Source organism: Silurus aristotelis (genome assembly GCF_946808225.1).
Source record: "Silurus aristotelis genome assembly, chromosome: 27".
In the NCBI taxonomy this organism is placed as follows: domain Eukaryota; kingdom Metazoa; phylum Chordata; class Actinopteri; order Siluriformes; family Siluridae; genus Silurus; species Silurus aristotelis.
In genome coordinates this window covers 7,006,437-7,026,096 of record NC_139600.1, presented here as the reverse complement: position 1 = coordinate 7,026,096, position 19,660 = coordinate 7,006,437, and the positions used below count along the sequence as shown (strand labels likewise).

General features: G+C 36.5%; 1 protein-coding gene and 1 long non-coding RNA gene across 3 annotated transcripts in view; one reads left to right on the top strand and one right to left on the bottom strand.

The window, feature by feature from the left end:
* tarbp1 (TAR (HIV-1) RNA binding protein 1) overlaps window positions 1–19,660 on the bottom strand; it is a 28,356-nt gene that overhangs the window by 5,476 nt on the left and 3,220 nt on the right. For both annotated transcript variants that reach the window (XM_083532491.1, XM_083532492.1), the window contains exons 5-27: window positions 19,079–19,131; window positions 18,873–18,970; window positions 18,223–18,358; window positions 17,971–18,067; window positions 17,665–17,754; window positions 17,403–17,535; window positions 16,726–16,980; window positions 16,548–16,645; window positions 16,306–16,464; window positions 15,772–15,995; window positions 14,209–14,416; window positions 13,206–13,391; window positions 12,154–12,347; window positions 11,945–12,016; window positions 11,707–11,827; window positions 11,480–11,590; window positions 11,233–11,385; window positions 10,713–10,799; window positions 9,179–9,399; window positions 8,453–8,534; window positions 8,134–8,305; window positions 4,156–4,335; window positions 3,136–3,260 (exon numbers count right to left, since the gene is read on the bottom strand). In XM_083532491.1, the coding sequence (XP_083388617.1) occupies window positions 3,136–3,260; window positions 4,156–4,335; window positions 8,134–8,305; window positions 8,453–8,534; window positions 9,179–9,399; window positions 10,713–10,799; window positions 11,233–11,385; window positions 11,480–11,590; window positions 11,707–11,827; window positions 11,945–12,016; window positions 12,154–12,347; window positions 13,206–13,391; window positions 14,209–14,416; window positions 15,772–15,995; window positions 16,306–16,464; window positions 16,548–16,645; window positions 16,726–16,980; window positions 17,403–17,535; window positions 17,665–17,754; window positions 17,971–18,067; window positions 18,223–18,358; window positions 18,873–18,970; window positions 19,079–19,131 (3,255 nt within the window). The remainder of the gene's footprint in view (window positions 1–3,135; window positions 3,261–4,155; window positions 4,336–8,133; window positions 8,306–8,452; window positions 8,535–9,178; window positions 9,400–10,712; window positions 10,800–11,232; window positions 11,386–11,479; window positions 11,591–11,706; window positions 11,828–11,944; window positions 12,017–12,153; window positions 12,348–13,205; window positions 13,392–14,208; window positions 14,417–15,771; window positions 15,996–16,305; window positions 16,465–16,547; window positions 16,646–16,725; window positions 16,981–17,402; window positions 17,536–17,664; window positions 17,755–17,970; window positions 18,068–18,222; window positions 18,359–18,872; window positions 18,971–19,078; window positions 19,132–19,660) is intronic.
* Window positions 14,423–19,660, top strand: part of LOC310721220 — a 91,024-nt gene continuing 85,786 nt past the window's right edge. The window contains exon 1 of the long non-coding RNA XR_014531964.1: window positions 14,423–15,174. This is a non-coding gene — a long non-coding RNA (uncharacterized lncRNA). The remainder of the gene's footprint in view (window positions 15,175–19,660) is intronic.

Here is a 19,660-nt window from a genome sequence, read left to right as displayed (position 1 = left end):
GAAATACAGTCTAACTGTTTTGATTACATGCTCAATAAACGAAAGAGGAAAGACTGTGACCGTGCTGAAAGCCAAAATTAATTAAGCAGAAAATAAATTAAATAAATTATGACCCTTGCAGAATTAATAGAGTGTAGAAGTGTAGAACAAAGGGTATCAATTAAAAATACATAATTGCCTTTACCCTAAAAAATAAATAAATGTTTAATTCCAAATTTATTACATGCATTTATTATACAGTGGTGTGAAAAAGTGTTGGTTTCTTCTGCATGTTTGTCACACTTTAATGTTTCAGATCATCAAACTCATTTAAATATTAGTAAAAGATAACACAAGTGAACACAACATGCAGTTTTTAAATGAAGGTTTTTATTATTTAGGGAAAACAAAATCCAAAACTATTTGGCCATGTGTGAAAAAGTGTTTCCCTGTAAAAACTGTGGTTTATCACACCTGAGATCAAATTTCTCTAGCCACACCCAGGCCTGATTACTGCTACACCAGTTCACTATCAAGAAATCTTTTAAATAGGACCTGCCTGACAAAGTGAAGTAGACCAAAAGATCCTCAAAAGCTAGACATCATGCCGAGATCCAAAGAAATTCAGAAACAAATGAAAAAGAAAGTAATTGTGATCTATCAGTCTGGAAAAGGTTATAAAGACATTTCTAAAGCTTTGGGACTCCAGTGAACCATAGTAAAAGCCAATTATTCACAAATGGCAAAGAACTGCAGGCCTCACTTGCCTTAGTTAAGGTCAGTGTTCATGACTCCACCATAAGAAAGCGACTGGGGAAAAATGGTCTGCATGGCAGAGTTCCAAGATAAAAAACGCTGCTGAGCAAAAAGAACATAAATTCTCAGTTTTGCCAGAAAACAACTTGATGATCCTCAAGACTTTTGGAAAAAAATACTCTGTGGACTGACGAGACAAAAGTTTAACTTTTTTTTGGAAGGTGTGTGTCCCATTACATCCAACGTAAAAGTAACACCGCATTTCAGAAAAAGAACATCATACTAACAGTAAAATATGGTGGTGGTAGTGTGATGGTCTGGGGCTGTTTTGCTGTATCAGGACCTGGAAGACTTGCTGTGATTATTAGAACCATGAATTCTGCTGTTTCTTGACCTCAAGCTGAAGCGAACTTGGGTTCTGATCCGAAACACACCAGCAAGTCCACCTCTGAATGGCTGAAGTAAAACAAAATGAAGACTTGGGAGTGACCTAGTCAAAGACCTGACCTGAATCCTATTAGGATGCAGTGGCATGACCTTAAAAAGGAGGTTAAGGTAAAAAAACCTCCAATGTGGCTGAATTACAACAATTCTGCATAGATGAGTAAAGAAAATTCCTCCACAGCGCTGTAACAGACTCACTGCAAGTTATCACAAACGCTTGATTGCTAAGGGTGGTCCAACTAGTTATTAGGTTTAGGGGGAAAACACTTTTTCACACAGGGCCATGTCGTTTTGGATTTTGTTTTCCCTCAATAATAAAATCATTCATTTAAAAACTGCATGTTGTGTTCACTTGTGTTATCTTTTACTAATATTAAAAATATTTAAATGATCTGAAACATTAAAGTGTGACAAGCATGCAAAAAAAAAAAAAAAAAAAGAAATCAGGACTTTTTCACACCACTGTATATAGTTTAGAGAATGGCTAAGAGCAAAATATGTGCACATTTAGCAGCTTTACACTATTTTATTCCAAGTCAGAAAGGTTTTTTATAAAACTTAATCATATCAGTCCATGCTATTCTAAATAATCGATATATAATAGACAAAAGTAACTGTTCATTTATGTAATCTTTTATCTTTGCCAGTCTTAGTACAAAACCATCCAGCGCTAGTCCTGTTAATGATTCACCGTCTTCACTGTGCCGTGCCACATTTTGTACATTCACAATGCACTACATTAGGTACATATTGATTAACAGTCAGTGACAGATGGTTTTGCAACCTTTTTCTGGTTTACTGAACTAGGACTGCAATAAAAATCTCTCACAGTATGCAAGCCAAATAAATTTTTTTTTTTTTATCAATGTGTGCAAATATTTATTCATGAAATGGATTCCTACTAGATAAAACACCGACATGAACATTATGCACCAGTCAAAATAAATAAAAACGAGAATACATGGGATTATGGTGGTCATTAAGTCAATAAAAAAAGAAAACCTTTTTATGATATGCATCATGATCTGAAATACAAGTGACAAAAAAAACAGTATGACAATCAACTGCCATGTGTAAATCTGTTCAGAAATTCAGATCAATATAAATCAGCATTACAGATTTTCATCAGGAAATACTGAAACCATGCACTGTCACACCGACAACATGACAAAACATTCTGATCTTGTTTGGGAAAAGGACTTCTCATTCTAATAGTAATGATTTGTTCATTTGATGCAAATACTCACTTTTAAGAGATAAACTAAGGATTTTGAGAAAAGTACAGACTTTTGCAAGTAATCGATAGTATGGTGCTGTTTGTACCAATTGCTTTCAAAAATGCACTTACTGACACTTACTGGATTTGCACATATTAAGAATGACGTGAAGCAAAGCAACTGAGAAAAATGTGGTATGTGGTAAATTACATGAAAGTTTCACTACTATACATTTCAGAAAAACATGCCGTTTATAACCGTTTTTTTTAAAGAATATACTGTATATAAATTGCATTTGATAAGATGCTGTACAGGAGAATAGAACACTGAATTGCATTGATAATTAAACTAGTTCTCATTGATCAGAACTTAAATTTTTTTTAAACTTAAGTCCATTTAAACACAAGTACTTTTATTCAAGTTGAAATCTGAAATTGGATAATATTTCTCTATGTACTTTTACTAAAGAACAGAAATGGTGTACTTTGTCCAACACAGCTCATACTTTACAATGTCCAGTCAGAGTTTTAATCCACACCACTTTTTTATATTATGAACATTCTGGATTGTTTTTAGGTGGAATTTTTGCCATATGAGACATACTGCAAAACTGAAATATACATGATCCACTCATCAACCTTCTGTAGTATGTACCTTCTGTACATACTACATGTCTTTAGTGAGTGTTTTAACCAGGGGTGGGCGGGGGGGGATTGGGGGGAACGCCAAACAAACATACCTCCATCAATGGAAGCCATAGCTCAGAAGAAACACTTAAGGCTTGGAATTGTTTGTCACCAACATGATGCAGGCTTCCCAGCACTAGAGCACTGGCTCCAAAGATTTCACAAGTTCGGCAGAGACCTTTGGAAAAACAAAAAACAAATGACAATTAAATTTATTTTAATGATTTCCCATTGGTGTATTATTACCAAGTCCAAGACCGGAAAAATTAGATTTGGAAAGCCACAAATTACAGGAAATAACACTAAGCTGTGGCTGATATTAATAAGACATTAATAAAGGTTAGTAATATAAAATGTACATTGTTAAATTGTCCTGTTGGCCTGATTCAGAAACTTAATCATATCTTTAAGTCAAATAACACCACACATTTCCTCTTTAACATATAGGAAGCAATTTTATATAACAATACAATAGGGTAAATTAGAAAGCACAACTCATAGATTCACAATACACTCCCCTGGATTAATTCTGACTGACTGCCAGTTACTCATAATTTCTAGACTATTCAGAAGGCAAAATAAAATATGTGATCACAAAACAATTATTCTCATCATTACTGGTAAATATTTATTCATTAAATTAATTTATTCATTAAACAGTGATCCCCTGTCTATAAACGAAAAGCGGTGATAAACGGACGCCACCCCAAAAAAAAACTATTTTATGTATACAGTACTGTATTAACATTTTACTTCATTTTATAATTAATAATTATATTTCCGGAAAAGCGGCGGATTGCTGTATTAATGTTTTTTTTCAGGTTTATGACGCAATCATATCTAGAAATACCGACATGGTATTGTTTATTTGGCACTCATGCTTAGCTCCTCTGAGGAGCACAAATTTTAATTTTTTTTTATTTCATCCTGAAATACTAATATATACTTCAGTCAGCCACCAATGCCACAGCCCTGTATACCATTTATTTATTTATTTATAAATCTTTTTTTTTTTTCTTAATTTGTCTAAAGCAGCACGTGCATACAGAAATGTAAGTAAAAACAGCTCATACCACCCAGGTTTGTGGGCTTGTCAATAAGGGAGCCGACCACCAGGAGGGCAGTGGTAGGTTTGCCCAGACGTGCTACTCTCTGCTGGGTCACAAGGTGTGGCTCCACCTCCTGCACGTTCAGACTCCAAGGGGCAATCTTTTTCTGTACATCTGCCCAGCGCTCTTCTTGTTCCAGCTCGCCTGTATGACATGTAAGTAAATATACTCATGAATATTTTAAACAAGTACCTACAGTAAAGACTACACTATTACTACTTTAAAAAAAAAACACAGGTTATGTAAATGTAAAAAATGTTAACCAAAACAAATCATCTCAGACTTTTTTCTCCCACTTCTAAAAAAAAAAAAAGAAAAAACACTTCCTAAATTTGATTTGATTTGAAATAAAAGCCAGTGAAGCATGCAGGTTTTGTGTGATTTGTTGAGCTGTTCTTGATACCTTTTTATTATGGCTATAGCTCCAGTCATTAGATGCTACTACCACCATGCTTCATCAAGGCGTACTTTGGGCGATGAGCAGGGTTGTTTTTTGTGGTAAACATATCTATTAGGATTATGTCTAAATCAGACCATGATACCCTTTGCCACATGGTTTGGAGTAATTGTGGTTATAATGTCCAAATTTATTTGGGTAAATATGTTGTTCTTGATGATTTTCTTCTCCTATCTAGCCACCTTGAACCATGTTAAAAGATAAGTGTGATTGTATAGTACAGTTTAGCATCTACCAGAAGTGCAAATAGTAGCAACTGTGCAAACTGACATATCCAGATAAATATGCAAATATTTGTGCAGCATGTAATATATAAGTGGATAAATATGCAACAAATAAATATAAAGGCTGTGGCAGTGTAAAAATGTGTGGAAGCTGGTGAGCAAGTACAATTAGAATATACAGTATCTCACAAAAGTGAGAACACACCCCTGACATTTCAGCAATCATTTTATTATATCTTATCATGGGACAATACTATAGTATAAAACTTGGATATATTTTAGTCAATGTGCAGCTTTTATAGCAGTGCAGATTTACTGTCCTCTGAAAAAAACCTCAACATACACAGCATGTCAAAATAGCTGGCAATAAAACTGAGCACACTTGACAGGACCATACAAATTTGTGTATATTGTATTAGAGCAGTTAAAATCTGGTGGTTTGATTCTTTCATACTGACCACTGGATGTTCAACATGCACCTCATGGTCTCTAAAGGTTTAGAGAATTAGAATTGTTGCTCTCCACAAAGATGGCCCAGGTTATAAGAAGATTGGTAACAACCTGAAGCTGAGTTACAGTACAGTGATCAGTGTCATACAAAGGTTTTCCAAGATGGGTTCCACTCAGAACAGACCTCGCAAGGGTCCATCAATGAAGTTGACTCCTCGTGCTGTGCATTAGGTGTAGAAACTGATTAAAAAAAAACAGACGGAAGGTTCACTTGTCAGTGCCCAGACCATACGCCGCACACTGCAACAAGTCGGTTTGCGTGGCCATCATCCCAGAAGGAAGCTCCTTCTAAAGCTGGCTCACAAGAAAATCCACAAACAGTTTGCTAAAGAACAACCTGTCCAAGAACATGAATTACTGGAACCATGTCCTGTGGTCTCAGATAAACATGTTTGGCTCTACAGTCAAACATGGTGGTGGTAGCATCATGGTCTGGGGCTGCATGAGTGCTGTTGGTACTGGGGAGCTGCAGTTCATTAAGGAAACATAGTTTCCAACATGTACTGTGACATTCTGAAGATGAACATGATGCTCTCCCTTAAAGAACTGGGCTAAACAGCAGTTTTCCAACATAATAACAAGCCTAAACACACCGCCAAGATGACAACTGCCTCGCTGAGGAAGCTGAAGGTGAAAGTGATGGAGTGGCCAAGTATGTCTCCAGACCTGAACCTCATTAAGCACCTGTGGGGCATCCTCAAGCAGAAGGTGGATAAGTGCCATGTGACTAACATCCAGTAACTCTGTGATGTCATTATGGAAGAGAGGAAGAGGATCCCAGCAACAACCTGTGCAGCTCTGGTGAATTCCATACCAAGATTAATGCAGGGCTGAATAACAACTGAATAACACACTTTAGACGCAGTTTTGACATGTTTACTGAGGGTGTACTCACTTTGTTGGTGTGTTTTTGACAATAATTGCTGTATGTTGAGTTATTTTCAGGGGACATTAAATCTATTCTGATATAAAGCTGCACATTGAATACTCTAAAATATATCTAAGTTTTATTTCTATAGTTTTGTTCCTTGAGAACAAATAAATAAAGTTGCTGAAATGTGAGTGGTGTACTCACTTTTGTGAGATACTGTGTATAACATATATATCAACATGATATATGAATTTGAATTTATGAATTATGAATTTATATTAGCACAGGATGTGTGTAAGCACAATATGTGTAGAGAATGTAGAATATAAAAATTTACAATATGGCCTTTGTGAAGAATAAACATTTTAAGCATGACTGATGGGATTTATGTGAATTGATTAAGCTTTACAGTACGATTACATGTAACATTGTAACATCAACTGAAGTTAGTAGGTGCTTTAGAAGAATTGTTTTTTGTTGGTTTGTTTGTTAATTTAAACATTTACAAATAAATTTTCAAATTAAGTTAATTTTCATTTTATCTGTTAACTTAAAAAGTACAGCACGCACAATCTGAAGTCAAAACAAACTGCATGGGATGTCAGTGAATTGCCTCTAGAGGCCACTCTTACACTGTAATGACAGCGGACCTTCACAAATGCAACCCGGAAAAACTATCAGTATAGAATTCTGGCAATAGTGGATAATTTGCGGATAGCACTCAACTATCACTGCCGCTTAATCTGCAAAACCCGATGAATCGGTTGACCTCTGGTACACAGGGCCTAAAGTGAACTTTAATGACTTGGAAAGCTATTCTGTCACTCATGCAGTAGCATTTTAAGGGTAAAATGTAAAGTACTGCAGCAAATCAGAGAACAGGAGCAAAACCTGTGGTCCTTGCAAATTCAAGAACAATATTGCATTACAAATCCAATCATGTTTCAAAGAAAATAAACAGTAAGAGCCAATCATGTTTCATCTTTATAAATATTTATCTATGTAACTGTCCACAGTGTAATCTGATAAAAGATGCCTGAACACTGACTCTGGTAAACCGCAATGATTTTGTCTTTAGCCTGATTTCGTTCTGCACATTCTGTAGGGACTGTTTATAAATAGTCCCAAAATTAATATTCTGTATAGATAATTTTATTTTAATACGAATGCTTTATAAAGTTCAGTTATGCACAAGAGCAGCGATGTTTAGTTCCATCGTCTCAGCGTAATACTCACTGCGAATCCCAGCAAAATGACAAAGTGTGATAAATACACAGATAGGAAACAGGACTGCACCCGGGGCGCACCATAATCAAAACACATGCACAGAATATACATACAGAGATTGTGCTTTGATTCACATTTTAGTCATACAGTGTTTTGGTCAAACAGTGTTTGCAATATTCTTCTTTTCATGAAGTCCTCATTGTGTACAAATGTGTTTGTTTTGGTGATTTGGTAAGCTAGCTGGTAGGTAAACACAAATCTTATGCAAATTTGCTATGTGAACAAACTAAAATCAGCCAAAACACTATAATTCTATTGCACTGTTTAATTCTAAGTCCGTCCACCTTATCCTAATCAATATATCAGTTAACTGGCATGAGATATTTTTTTTATAATAATTACAGATTTGTTTGTTTTTTTACATGGTGTCTAACTGAAATTGCAACCTTCTTCAAATCAGCGAGTTCCACTCTCTTTCAATTTACACTGTCAAATTCCTTTGTCATTAGTGAGCCATAAACACTGTCATAAACTCTACTAGTGATTATAGCTAAATCAATTATAACATTGATCCCAATATTGATTTTAATATTTGCTCTTAATCAGTATATTGACATTCGGTAAGCCAAATGATCGTATGATGAAGATGCTACCTCTATCCTGCTGAACCCAGTCACTAGGCTTCAGCTCGCTCAGCTCTCTGCCTGCATTTTTTAAAGGCACAAAGGAACTGTGCTGAAAGTCCACCAGCTTCTCAAACTTCCACATCGGAATGCACTCGTCCTCTGCCAGTTCTGACAGAACAGGAAATGTTTGGAAAATTGTCTAGATAAGAAGAATCAGTGTTTTAATGTATCGTGGCTAATAAAACACAAAATGTTAGACAACAGAACATTGTGAAAATTATTACTTTTTTGTGAAATCATTACAGTAATAAAAGAAAGTAATAGAGTAATTAAAGCTAAGGCTCACCTCTACACTATAATCGTTTATAGGATGAAAAGCACTGAAGAAAAAATGCTCCTGGATTCTGGACCAGTTCTTTACGGCATTGCTGTAGAGTTACATATGTGAGTGCATAAATCAAATTTATGAAAAAAATAATTACAATACACTATATGGATAAAAGTATTGAGACACCTGACATTTAACTTGATGTGTGGTTCTGTTAGAGGCACTTCATTGTTTGGATGTTTTTTCGATGCAGTAGCATTACATTTTCCATTCACTTTTAACTAGGAAACCCAAACCTGCCGCAGCATAATAATGGCCCTGAGCGCTGTTATAGCGCTCTGACCTCAACCCTATTGAACACCTTTGGGATGATTTGGGATGCTGACTGCACCCCAGGCCTCCTCAACTTACCAACACCAGTACCTGACATTACTAATACCACAATACCACTTTGTGGCTAAATGAGCACAAAACGCCACAGTAGAACATCTTCCCAGAAAAGTTATTATAACAGTAAATGTGGACTAAATGTGGAAATGGGATGCTCAAAAATGAAGAATTTTATGGTCAGGTGTCCACAAACATTTGTCGACAAACTGTATCTTTAACATAGCAGTCACACAATTCAATGTCAATAAAAGCCACAGAAGCATACAAATAAGACTGGCAAAACATAACAGGAAAACATAAATGAACAGGGAAATGATTCATTTAAAATGGACCATGCTAACAAATAGGACCCACCCAGTACTCTGCAAGACCTCAGCTTGATGTAGGCACGCCTCAACAACGGTAGCTAGTCCCTTCAGGGAGGCCGAACTGCACTGTTCATTTGCAGCCAGGTGACGTGCTCCCTCCAAACCCCACACTCTTTTCAGTGCCAGAAATGCATATAGACGGACTGTAAAGTTATGACTGAAACACCAAAGCAAAATCACCTCTAGAGCCTTCTGCCACTGCACTTCCTGAAAGAGAAGTATATGGAGAAAAAAAAATTACTAACAACGCCAATGGGTCGAAATCGGCAGATATATCCTGCAGATATATCCTGACTCAGGAAGCACTGTGCAAAAAATGACTGTCTTGACTGCTTCGTTTCAAATTCGCTGTGGTGATGGTTGTGTACAAAGGCAAAATTAGAAAAATTTAGTCCCTGTCCTAATACTTATGAAACAGACTTATACAGTGTTATTACAAGTTATTATGGCATTTGATATCACAAATAATCTAATAAAGACCTCAAAATTTTACAATATTTGTTACAATCCTCTTCCCGTGGGCTCACCACCTGCAGGAGGGACCGTAAGGGACGGTGCTGTGAGGATTGGGCAGCAGTCGAAGGCGGGGGCCTGCTTAGACTGCTGCCACCGCGACCCGGATTACGGATAAGCGGGAGAAAATGAATGAATGAATGAATGTTACAATCCTGTTTATTACTGTGCACGTGGGAAGGTGATTCATTATAGAAAATGAAAAATTATTTTGGATATGTAAGTAATGGCTGTATGTTTTCCCTGTTGTTCTGCTGTTCAAAGTGTAAGAGAATATATAATTATTATTATAATTACTGATTTGAGCAACATAAAGCTTCATATGATGCACTCCCCTCTCTCCGACAAGGCATTAGGGAGCCCATATTATTGAATTAGTGATATCTATCTAACAATAACTGAGATGCTTTGAGACAAACAAAGCAGTTCCCAGTTGAAATATGCTTTGGTTTCCGAATTCACCCAAGTACATGAGATCCAAATTCTTTTTCAAACCATTTTTATTTTCACTTCTTTTACATCAAATTAACTTCTTTCTGTAATTTGGTTCCAGATGTTGGCTTTTTCAGCTGCTTTTAATCAGTTATAACTGCCTAACATACAATTAAAAATAGCTTCCTCTTTTCCTCCTGCAAAGTCTTTATTGCAGTTGACTCGTTATTCTAGCTTCAACAAAAATCTACGCTTCGTCAATCTCTAGATCAGGGGCCCGATATGTCCCTGGTGCCCAATACGTCGATCGCGATCTACCGGTCGAACGCAAGGGTAGAGTGAGTAGATTGCATGACATTAAAAAAATATATATATTTATTTATGCAATTTTATAGTAGATCATTTTAACTTTCTTATAAGTAGCTTGCATGCTGAAAAAGTGTGTGCACCCCTGCTCTAGATGAATGTTGGAATCTCTAATCTGCAGACCGCTAGATTTTATGTGGGAAAAGTTACAACACAGTACATTAGCACAGAATATAAAACAATTATATAAAACAGAGGTATTATCATACCTTATCCTGTAGCTTAGGGAGCAGGATGCCCAGGTGCACCAAGACAGAAAGGAATGTGCAGATGCTTGTCTTGGTTTTCTCTTGATCCTGCCAAACCAGTCAGATGCATTGCTCTTTGGAATAATACTGGGGTCTCATTTATAAACTGCACTTACACATAGGTTTTGTGTACATATGCATATGTAGTGTATTTATGCATAAAAAGTACATATCTATGTATCTATGCGTAGAAGAGAATCAAAACGCTTTCTTTGGGTATGAGATTTGCATTAATCTTACTCTAATAAGTGTGATATAATTAAAACTGCACAAAAATTGTACTGTAGCATTTAATTGGACAAGTGGACATAATTGAATTGCGAAAAATCTGTACTCAACAATTATTTTGAAATTCGTGTTAAATACTTAACAAATATGCATGATATTTTGCACATTTGTTTCTTTTTTCTATGCTTTAATAAATGAGATTCCCGGCCCCTAAAATCTATTGAACTATTGAATTTTAGCAAATAGTGCTCACCACATCAAAACAAGCCCAGAGATGCTGAATTTGAGAGGGGTTCTGGTGGAGGATCAGAATCAGGGCCCACTCAATCAAGTACTTGACGGAAGGCTGATTGTTGCCAAAGCCGGCCTCACACACAAGGCCAAACACATTCTCCACCACAAACTCCTATAATTGCAGTCACCATAACAGATTATGTTTTAATTTTTCATTTTTTATACAATAAAAAACAGTGGGTGCATTTTATATCTGTGCTGCTTACCGGCTTCAGCTTGGGCAGCAGGAGCAGCAATGTTTGCCAAACTCTATTCTTCACTCTGTGCTGCATAGAGTTATTATAATAACGGACCTTTGACCTTGATATCTCCTTATCCTATGAAAGCAGGAGTAAAGATGTAAGATTTGGAGAAGAGAATGTACATAGTGTATACATCTGAGCTTCTTTAGTTGAGGAAACACATACAGACACTCATTCTTAATTACACAAACCTTTTTGATTAACCACTGCACTAGTTTTTCCATCAGCCTCTGATGTAGACTATTGGAGGGTTCGAGACGACTCAGAAAGGCCAATATGCACAAACGTGGAAACTGATCGTCCCTGCTCCAACTTAAAAGTAAAAGTGAAGAAATATTTTAAGAGCATACTAGATATTTTATATACATATCAATAAAGCTGGTCTAAACTGCATTCTTTGTTTCAGGATAAACAAGTACATAGCCCAACCTGTTAATCACTACATCTGCTGCAAGCTCATCCCCGAGCTGTTTGACATAAGTCTGAACCTCTTGAAGGAGTCTACAAGAACAAAAACAACTGCAGTAAATAGACTGTAGGCAGATCTCTGTTTACTACTGGGAATTCAAGTGAGTCATAGCAACAGACTTGCAAACAAATCATTGGTTAATTTAATGCCTTGTATTTTTTGAAGATACCTTTGATCTTTTCTGTAGAGCGGCCCATGGATGCAAGCCTCAATCAGTATGTCCAAGTGATTTAAGGCACTCTCGAAAGCTGCGTCTGTTTGGTTGTTAGGGTCAGAGGGAAGCCAGGTGTTGCAGCAGTGCTCAATAAGCACATTAAAAACTCCAAACTTAGCCTGGGAGAGCTCAATCAGCTCATGTGTAACCTTCCAAAAGACATTTCATAGTATAAATGTTTTTCATAACACAAAATTTATAGTTATGTACCCATAATTTATATTATATGCTATATATATATATATATATATTGCATTTGCATTTTGTATTGATACAAATTTAATTATTAATAATAAAATGAAGTAAAATGTTAATACAGTACTGTATATTGTGTATACTGTGTATTTTTTGGGGTGGCGTCTGTTAATCGCAGGCGGTTTTGAAACGTAAGGCATGCGCACACACACGCACGCACACACACACACAGTATCTCAGACGTGAGTACACCCCCCTCACATTTTAGCAACCATTTTATTATATCTTCTCAAGGGACATTACAATATATCCAAGTTTAATTTCTATAGTAGAGTATATATATATATATATATATATATATATATATATATATATATATATATATATATATATATATATATATATATATATATATGTGTGTGTGTGTATAATAGGCTATATAGCATGTATATAACAATGGTCTGACTTACAGGTGTGAGTTCAAACTGTTAAACACACGTAGTTCTGTTCAGTTATATATTATATAAGCTATATATTAATGCTGCCTAATAATCAACTGTTAACAGACAGTAACAGTTGCATAAAGAGTAAGGCAGCAATTGCAAATACTTCCTAATTCCACGTTACTGAGCTAAATAGATGGTTTTGCATGTCATTTATAAAGACACAAAATTAATTTGAAAAACTAAAGAGGATAATGTTAAAAAAAAAATGTAATGCATTCTCTGGTGGAATAATATTTAACCCTTATCTACTTTTTAATGTCATGTTATGCAATTTCTGATGTTCTACTCATACACTCATACACTTACCTTTTGGATGCAGGCAGTTATTTTGTGGTTTTGGTCACCCTGCAGCTCAAGCAAGCTGTGATGGAAGGCCAAGCGTACAAAAGCACGAAGGGCAGGCCAGAAATCATGAGCATTTGTACTTAAGGCATGTACCAGCTTCCAGGACACAGAGACTGCCTGAAGACATAAGGCTTCCTTATGTAGGACCTAGTAAGATAAAAAAAGAGTATCAGCAGCCATTATTAAATAAAAAGAGAGACTGGAACATATAAATGACTGCATGATTGAATTTTACATCAAAATGTGTTACACTGGTCTTCAAAAAAGCATGAAAATGTTACATGAAAAAAACATTGTTATTCGAATCAATACATTTATATTGATTGGTGTGGCACCATTCTCATTACTAGATCACATTTTGCAGAGATGTTATGGAGAAAAATCGCACACCCACCCTTTTAATTTAAATTATTTTAATGCTATTTTGACCTAAAGCTGTATCTTGGAATTAACACTTATGACTTCATTTTTCTTTTATAGTGACCCAATTTTGGTAAAAATGTAGCTATTTTTTCTCCTTGTACACCAGTGTTATTGTTAGCGAAATTGGCATACATAAATAATTAGTTATTTTTAAATTCTGCATGTCTTTCAAAATAAATGTGTCTGGTCCTATACTTAAATTACAAGACGACACATGCATGTGTGCTCACTTTCACAACCCATCAAATGTTAAATGGTGGCAGACATGCCATAGATACTTTTGTGCATGTAGGGGTAAGCAACCTCTTTGAATAGGTTTCATGATTAAGCCATGCTATAGACACAAGAAGGCAATTAAGTGCTCTTTGATAGGTCTGATAATTAGCTGGTGTTTGTGTTTCATCATCCATTGTAAAAAAAAAAAACTGGATGTTTATTAGAATCATTTTCAACCATATTTTTAATTTGTTGTTAAATTAAGAAAAAAACCGTACATCGAAACTGTCAGCGTTTTAATAACAAAATGTAAGTAATGAGTGACCTGTGGTAAAGCCGCACACATAAAGTCCAGTACAGGCAGAACCAAATCACTTGGCAACAGGGAAAGAGCTTCAACGGCAGCCTGAAATGCCTCCGTAGCTCTGGGGATCTCAGCAAACTTCTGGAGAAAACTGATGCATGTCCACTGGTCTCTGAGGAAGTAAGCCACCACTCTGTTCCAGTCTCTTAGTAGTGGGTCACCATATGTGCTAAAAAGATACATATTTCAAATTCATTTGGTTGTTCAGAGTAAATTGAAGTTAAGGTAATGCTGAGTGGTTAACCTTACAAATATTTCACTACGATTATTACCAATATCAGCAATGTACATTGTGAGTTTGTGCTATATTCCATCAACAATTTTTTGTAAATGATGCATCTAGGGCCAATCCCTAAAACATTTGGTATGAGGAATGAATACAGCCTGGATGGAAGGCCAGGGCAAAACAGTGTAACATGCTCACAATCATTCACACTGGTTCATACCTAGATTCAATTTAGCACAACCAACCAACCTATTCTGACCAAACCAGAAGAAACCAACACAACCATGAAAAAGAGGAATAGGAGATGCTATACTGTAAAAATATCCTCTGATATTATACATTCATACTGCTTTTAAACATTTAATTAATTACTGATTCATGAACAAAATGTCTAAATGAAAGATTTACGCCTGTACATTAGAATTTAGGTGAATAAGAACAAGAAATAGTTGATCTAAGTGACCAGAGCGCTCAGACTACACTTAAGCTGAACAAAACTCTTCCTTGAATTTATTTCCTCACACCTCTCTCTACAGCGCAAGATCCTAACCTTGGTAATAGAGTGCCCCCTATCCTACACATCCTGTTATTAGCCGATTAGTCAGGTAAGGTGTGGTATTTTATGAGGAAGTCTGGTGTGGCAGAGAAGTATGTGAGGGTGGTGAAGGACATGTATGAGGACAGTGTGACAGCAGTGAAGTGTGCTATAGGAATGACAGACTGGTTCAAAATGGAGGTTGGACTGCATCAAGGATCGGCTCTGAGCCCTTTCCTGTTTGCAGTGGTGATGGACACTTAGAAACATTTTCACTTAGAAATATTGACAATATCTTTGACTTCTGCCTCAAATGTTTTCTTTTGCAGCACCAAACAGCAGCTTCCTTCAATCAAATTAGCTTTTTATCTAAAATTGTACCTGTGACTTTACCTGAACTACGTAAACATATTTATACACAGTAACCCCCCTCTTCACTGTAATAGGATGTGTAAATTGTACAAATGTACAATCTATCATAAAACCCATTTAAAAAATTGGCACAAATCCCGACCCTCATAAGGACAATCACAGAACAAGCTGGTAAATTTATGAAGCAGAGATATTAGAGATAATGTTGACACAATGATAATAGACATAAACAGCTTTTCAGATCCTCTTTTGAAGATTATGCTCCCTGGAGATAAAGAACTAAAGGCTTTGACTGGACACAGACGAGATAGAAAAGACGTAAAGACGTCATAAAATTAAAACACTTGGTAACTAGAAAGACACAAATATCTATTTCTAATATGAAACATACCAGCCAGAGATATCCATTGTAGAGGAAGGCTTCAGTAAGGTCTGGTTGAAGAACAGAGGCATGGATGAAGAGGATGAAGATGGACAGAAATAGGCGGTGAGGGAGCAAAGTGATCTCATAGCCTCTGACTGGAAGTCAAACACACACTGTTCAGCCAGCTCACATAGCAAGGCTAATGTTGCCATGCTAACCGCTTTTTGCACCTGTCCAGAAATTGATGGATTCTGGAAAACATTATTGCAAAAGTCAAACACACACAGAAATTATAAATAAGCTTAAATACTACATACATTGTTATAGCTCATACAGGTAGCTGATGGTTTTAATGTTTCGGCTTATCTGTGTATTTATTATGTAGGTTAGTGAAAGCTCAAAAGGGACCAGTTCACAGAAACGGTTCAGAAAATGGGCTTGATGACTGATAAAAATGATGCTACTAAAATAGCAACCACATTTCCATATATGGTAATTGTCTTTTTCGTTATGTTCAAGCTATATAAGACATCGGAGTGCACAAAAAGCATTGCACAGTACCTCGTCAGATGGTTCACTGAGAAATCTCAGACAGTTGGTAGTAAGTCTGGACACATAGTTTTTCTGCAAGTTACACCTGTAGCCTGGCACATTGTTGTAGGTTCTTATCAGCACCCGTAGAAGAGACAGATACAGATGTGCCCTGCCTATATCGGAAAACTACAAAAATAAATAAATAAATAAACATTTCAAGCACAAATATGCGTTTGTATAAAGTGTTGGTGGGTTTATGTAGCACTCACCTCCAGTAGGTCTCCATTCAGCCTTCTTAGTATGTACTCTTGGACTGGTTCTGACACGTCAAACAGAAGCTGGGTCAGGGCAACTGCCATCTTACCTCCTAGAAAACCAGACATTAAAGTTCACCACTAGTTTTTTTAGAAATATAACCTTGGTAGCATTCTCACTCAGAACACATACCAATCTCCCTATTTTTGTCAAGTAGCACCAGAAGCCTTAACATGAGCTGGAGACTCTTGTCAGTTTTGCACAGAGGCAAGTAAACACTGGTGTTGAGCCGGTGCAAGATATCAAGTAAAGGGCAGAAAAGCTGTTCCAGTGTCATGTCCTCAGAACTCTGCTTCTCTTTTCTCTTCCAGTCCAAGTCTGCAGAGAGGAGGAGGGTGCGAGCCAACACTTCCACCTCGCCTACTACGGGTAGCTGGTTTGCCTGATCTATTAAAAACAAAACCGGAGCGATTATTTATCAAATAAATTAAAAAAAATCAACATTTGGACACACAAACATAAATTAAATAAATGCATGTGCACCTAATGGTTAATGCACACAGTAATTATCAGTGGTGTGGCGTGCATTTTACACCCAGGCCTTCAGCGGTGTCCTACCTGAATCAATCCACCTCGTAATACCACCATTATAATGCCACGGCTATAGAAACCATTTACATTAGCATCAGAAATGCAGTATAACAGAGCGCTACACCACAGAGTGGATGAATTAAATTAAAACTAAAGCAAGAAACCCAAAGAACACAATTCTGCAAGTCTTCAGCAGCTGCACCACCCGCATACATGATCTCTAGCAGAAACATCAACATTAACCTCATTAAATACCCATGTGTTATGTCAATGATCACCTGCACTGGATGGTGTGGTCAGGAAGGCTTTTAAAGACTGGTAGCTGTGCACTGAGACTTTCTTTGGGGTATCACTGGTGGAAGTCGAAGCAGGCAGAAAATGTCCCTCGTTAGCCAGAAACCAATCACAGAGCTGCAATAAGACATGCATGTAATTAAGCTGACACAAATGCTTCGGGAAACATTGCTGGAAATAATATATAGACATACACTGTAACAAGAAAATAAATCTTGTTTGTCTTTATTCAGTTAGGTAACCTACCTTTTCCCAAATTGGGGTCCCCGGGCACAGAGATTCCTCAGCTCGAAAATGTGCAAGTAAAGCAAATATTTCATTGAGGGACACCCCTGACTAACAAGAAAGAACAAACATGATAGCTATATTATCTATTAAACAGTAATTCACAATTCCTAGTGTAATAATGCAAACAAATCATCTTTGGTACTTCTTTTAGAGCATTACATTACGTACTTTTACACAACAAAGTAATAACATTTAACAATGAAATGCAGAAGCAGGGGTTCTTAAACTGAAATCCTGCACTCAAGGCCATTTATGAGTTCATACCACATCAGCCAGGTGGAGAACAGTGTGAAGCAGAAAGCACTGGGTGGCTCCTCTTAGTAGAATGTGGTGGTGGATTATACTGCAGCCAAGCACCTCTCTGAAATTTAAAACACAGTTGATTCATTCATAATTGAACCGAAACACTGTTTTCCTTATAGTTCAAAGTGATTAGAGGGACTGACATTTTAAATGATTCTTCCTAAGCAATGTACATGAAAATTTGCTTTGGGCAAATATAGTCTCTTAATATACCTGAGTATTTGTAGTCCATCAGCTTTCAGAAGAGGGCGAGGTGACAAGCAGGACATGGCTTGAGAGAGGAACAGCAAAGGGATAGAATACCACCTTTGACTGCTCAAATGTTTGAGCATCTGCAGCAACACTGATCCTAAACACAGATCATTAAAGAATATTACTACATCTTCTCTCTCCCTCTTCAGAGGTACCAGTGGCCAGTGTTCCTGTCCTTTTCTCCTCTTTGGAGGATTCATCCCAACACCTTACATCTGGATAGAGTTCTCATGGAAACCACTCTGTTCAGCTGGGGATGGTTTCACCCCAACAGCCTAAAGATCCATGAAGCTACTTAGCAACTTAAGAACATTGAGAATGGACTGTAATTAATATTACCAGTCTACTACGATAAAGATAAACTGTAATGAATGGACATTCCGTGAAAACCAGATGAAGACAGGTTCCCTTTTCAGTCTAAACGTACACATTTGTTACAATGCAACTTTATTAACGCTTTATTAAAGCTTCTTTAAAACCATGTCCATTCTTAAAACAAATAAAAATACATCGGATTCAATAGCTGCTTACAAAAACACAGAGGTTGTATGTTACTGAAGACTATCTTCATTAACCATAACAGACATTAATAGAAATGATCTTCCTTATACCTTGTCTGTCCTCAGGCAAACTGCTAAAGAACATTGCCAAGAACCGCTGCAGTTTCAGCCCTAGTTCTGGACATTCTCCAATGGCTTGTTCAGCAGATCTTTAAACAAATAAACAGCAGATGCAATCTTATTAATGTCATTGTTTAAGATTCTTCCTAACATTTAAGTATGAATTAGTATGAGCTTAGACTGAGTACCAGACACACCTGTGATACAGCGAGGTCTCAGCTAGGACATCCATGAAGGGACCTACAACAAACTGGGTACGGTTAACCCAAACAACTAATTAACCCAAACAACAGAATTGAAACTGTATAATATAACTATATACACGCACACGATTCATATTAAAATATATAGAGAAATGTCCGCAAAACGTATTATTTTATTTTCCGATTTTTTTGGGCACCATAAATGACCGTATTTAGTACTTCGTTGCTTTCAGCATTCAGGAATGTTTTGAGCACGAAGACTGGAATATTTTCATAGAGGTTGCTAGATATAATACCATATTATACTGGATAAGAAAAATAATAATAATAAAAACAAAACACCCCGCGTAAAGTAGTACTAAATAAACCTTTATTACAAAAATAAAAAGACATGCATTCAAACAAACAAAAAGGAACACTTCAAATAAATAAAAACAGTTGCATTCAAATGAATTGTGAATGTGTTAACAGTGATTCGCCTCAAGAGGTCGCTCTTCTACTGTATTATAACAGCAGACCTTCTCTAAACAACAAACACAACCCAGAAAAACTGTCGGTATCGATTTTTGCTGATTG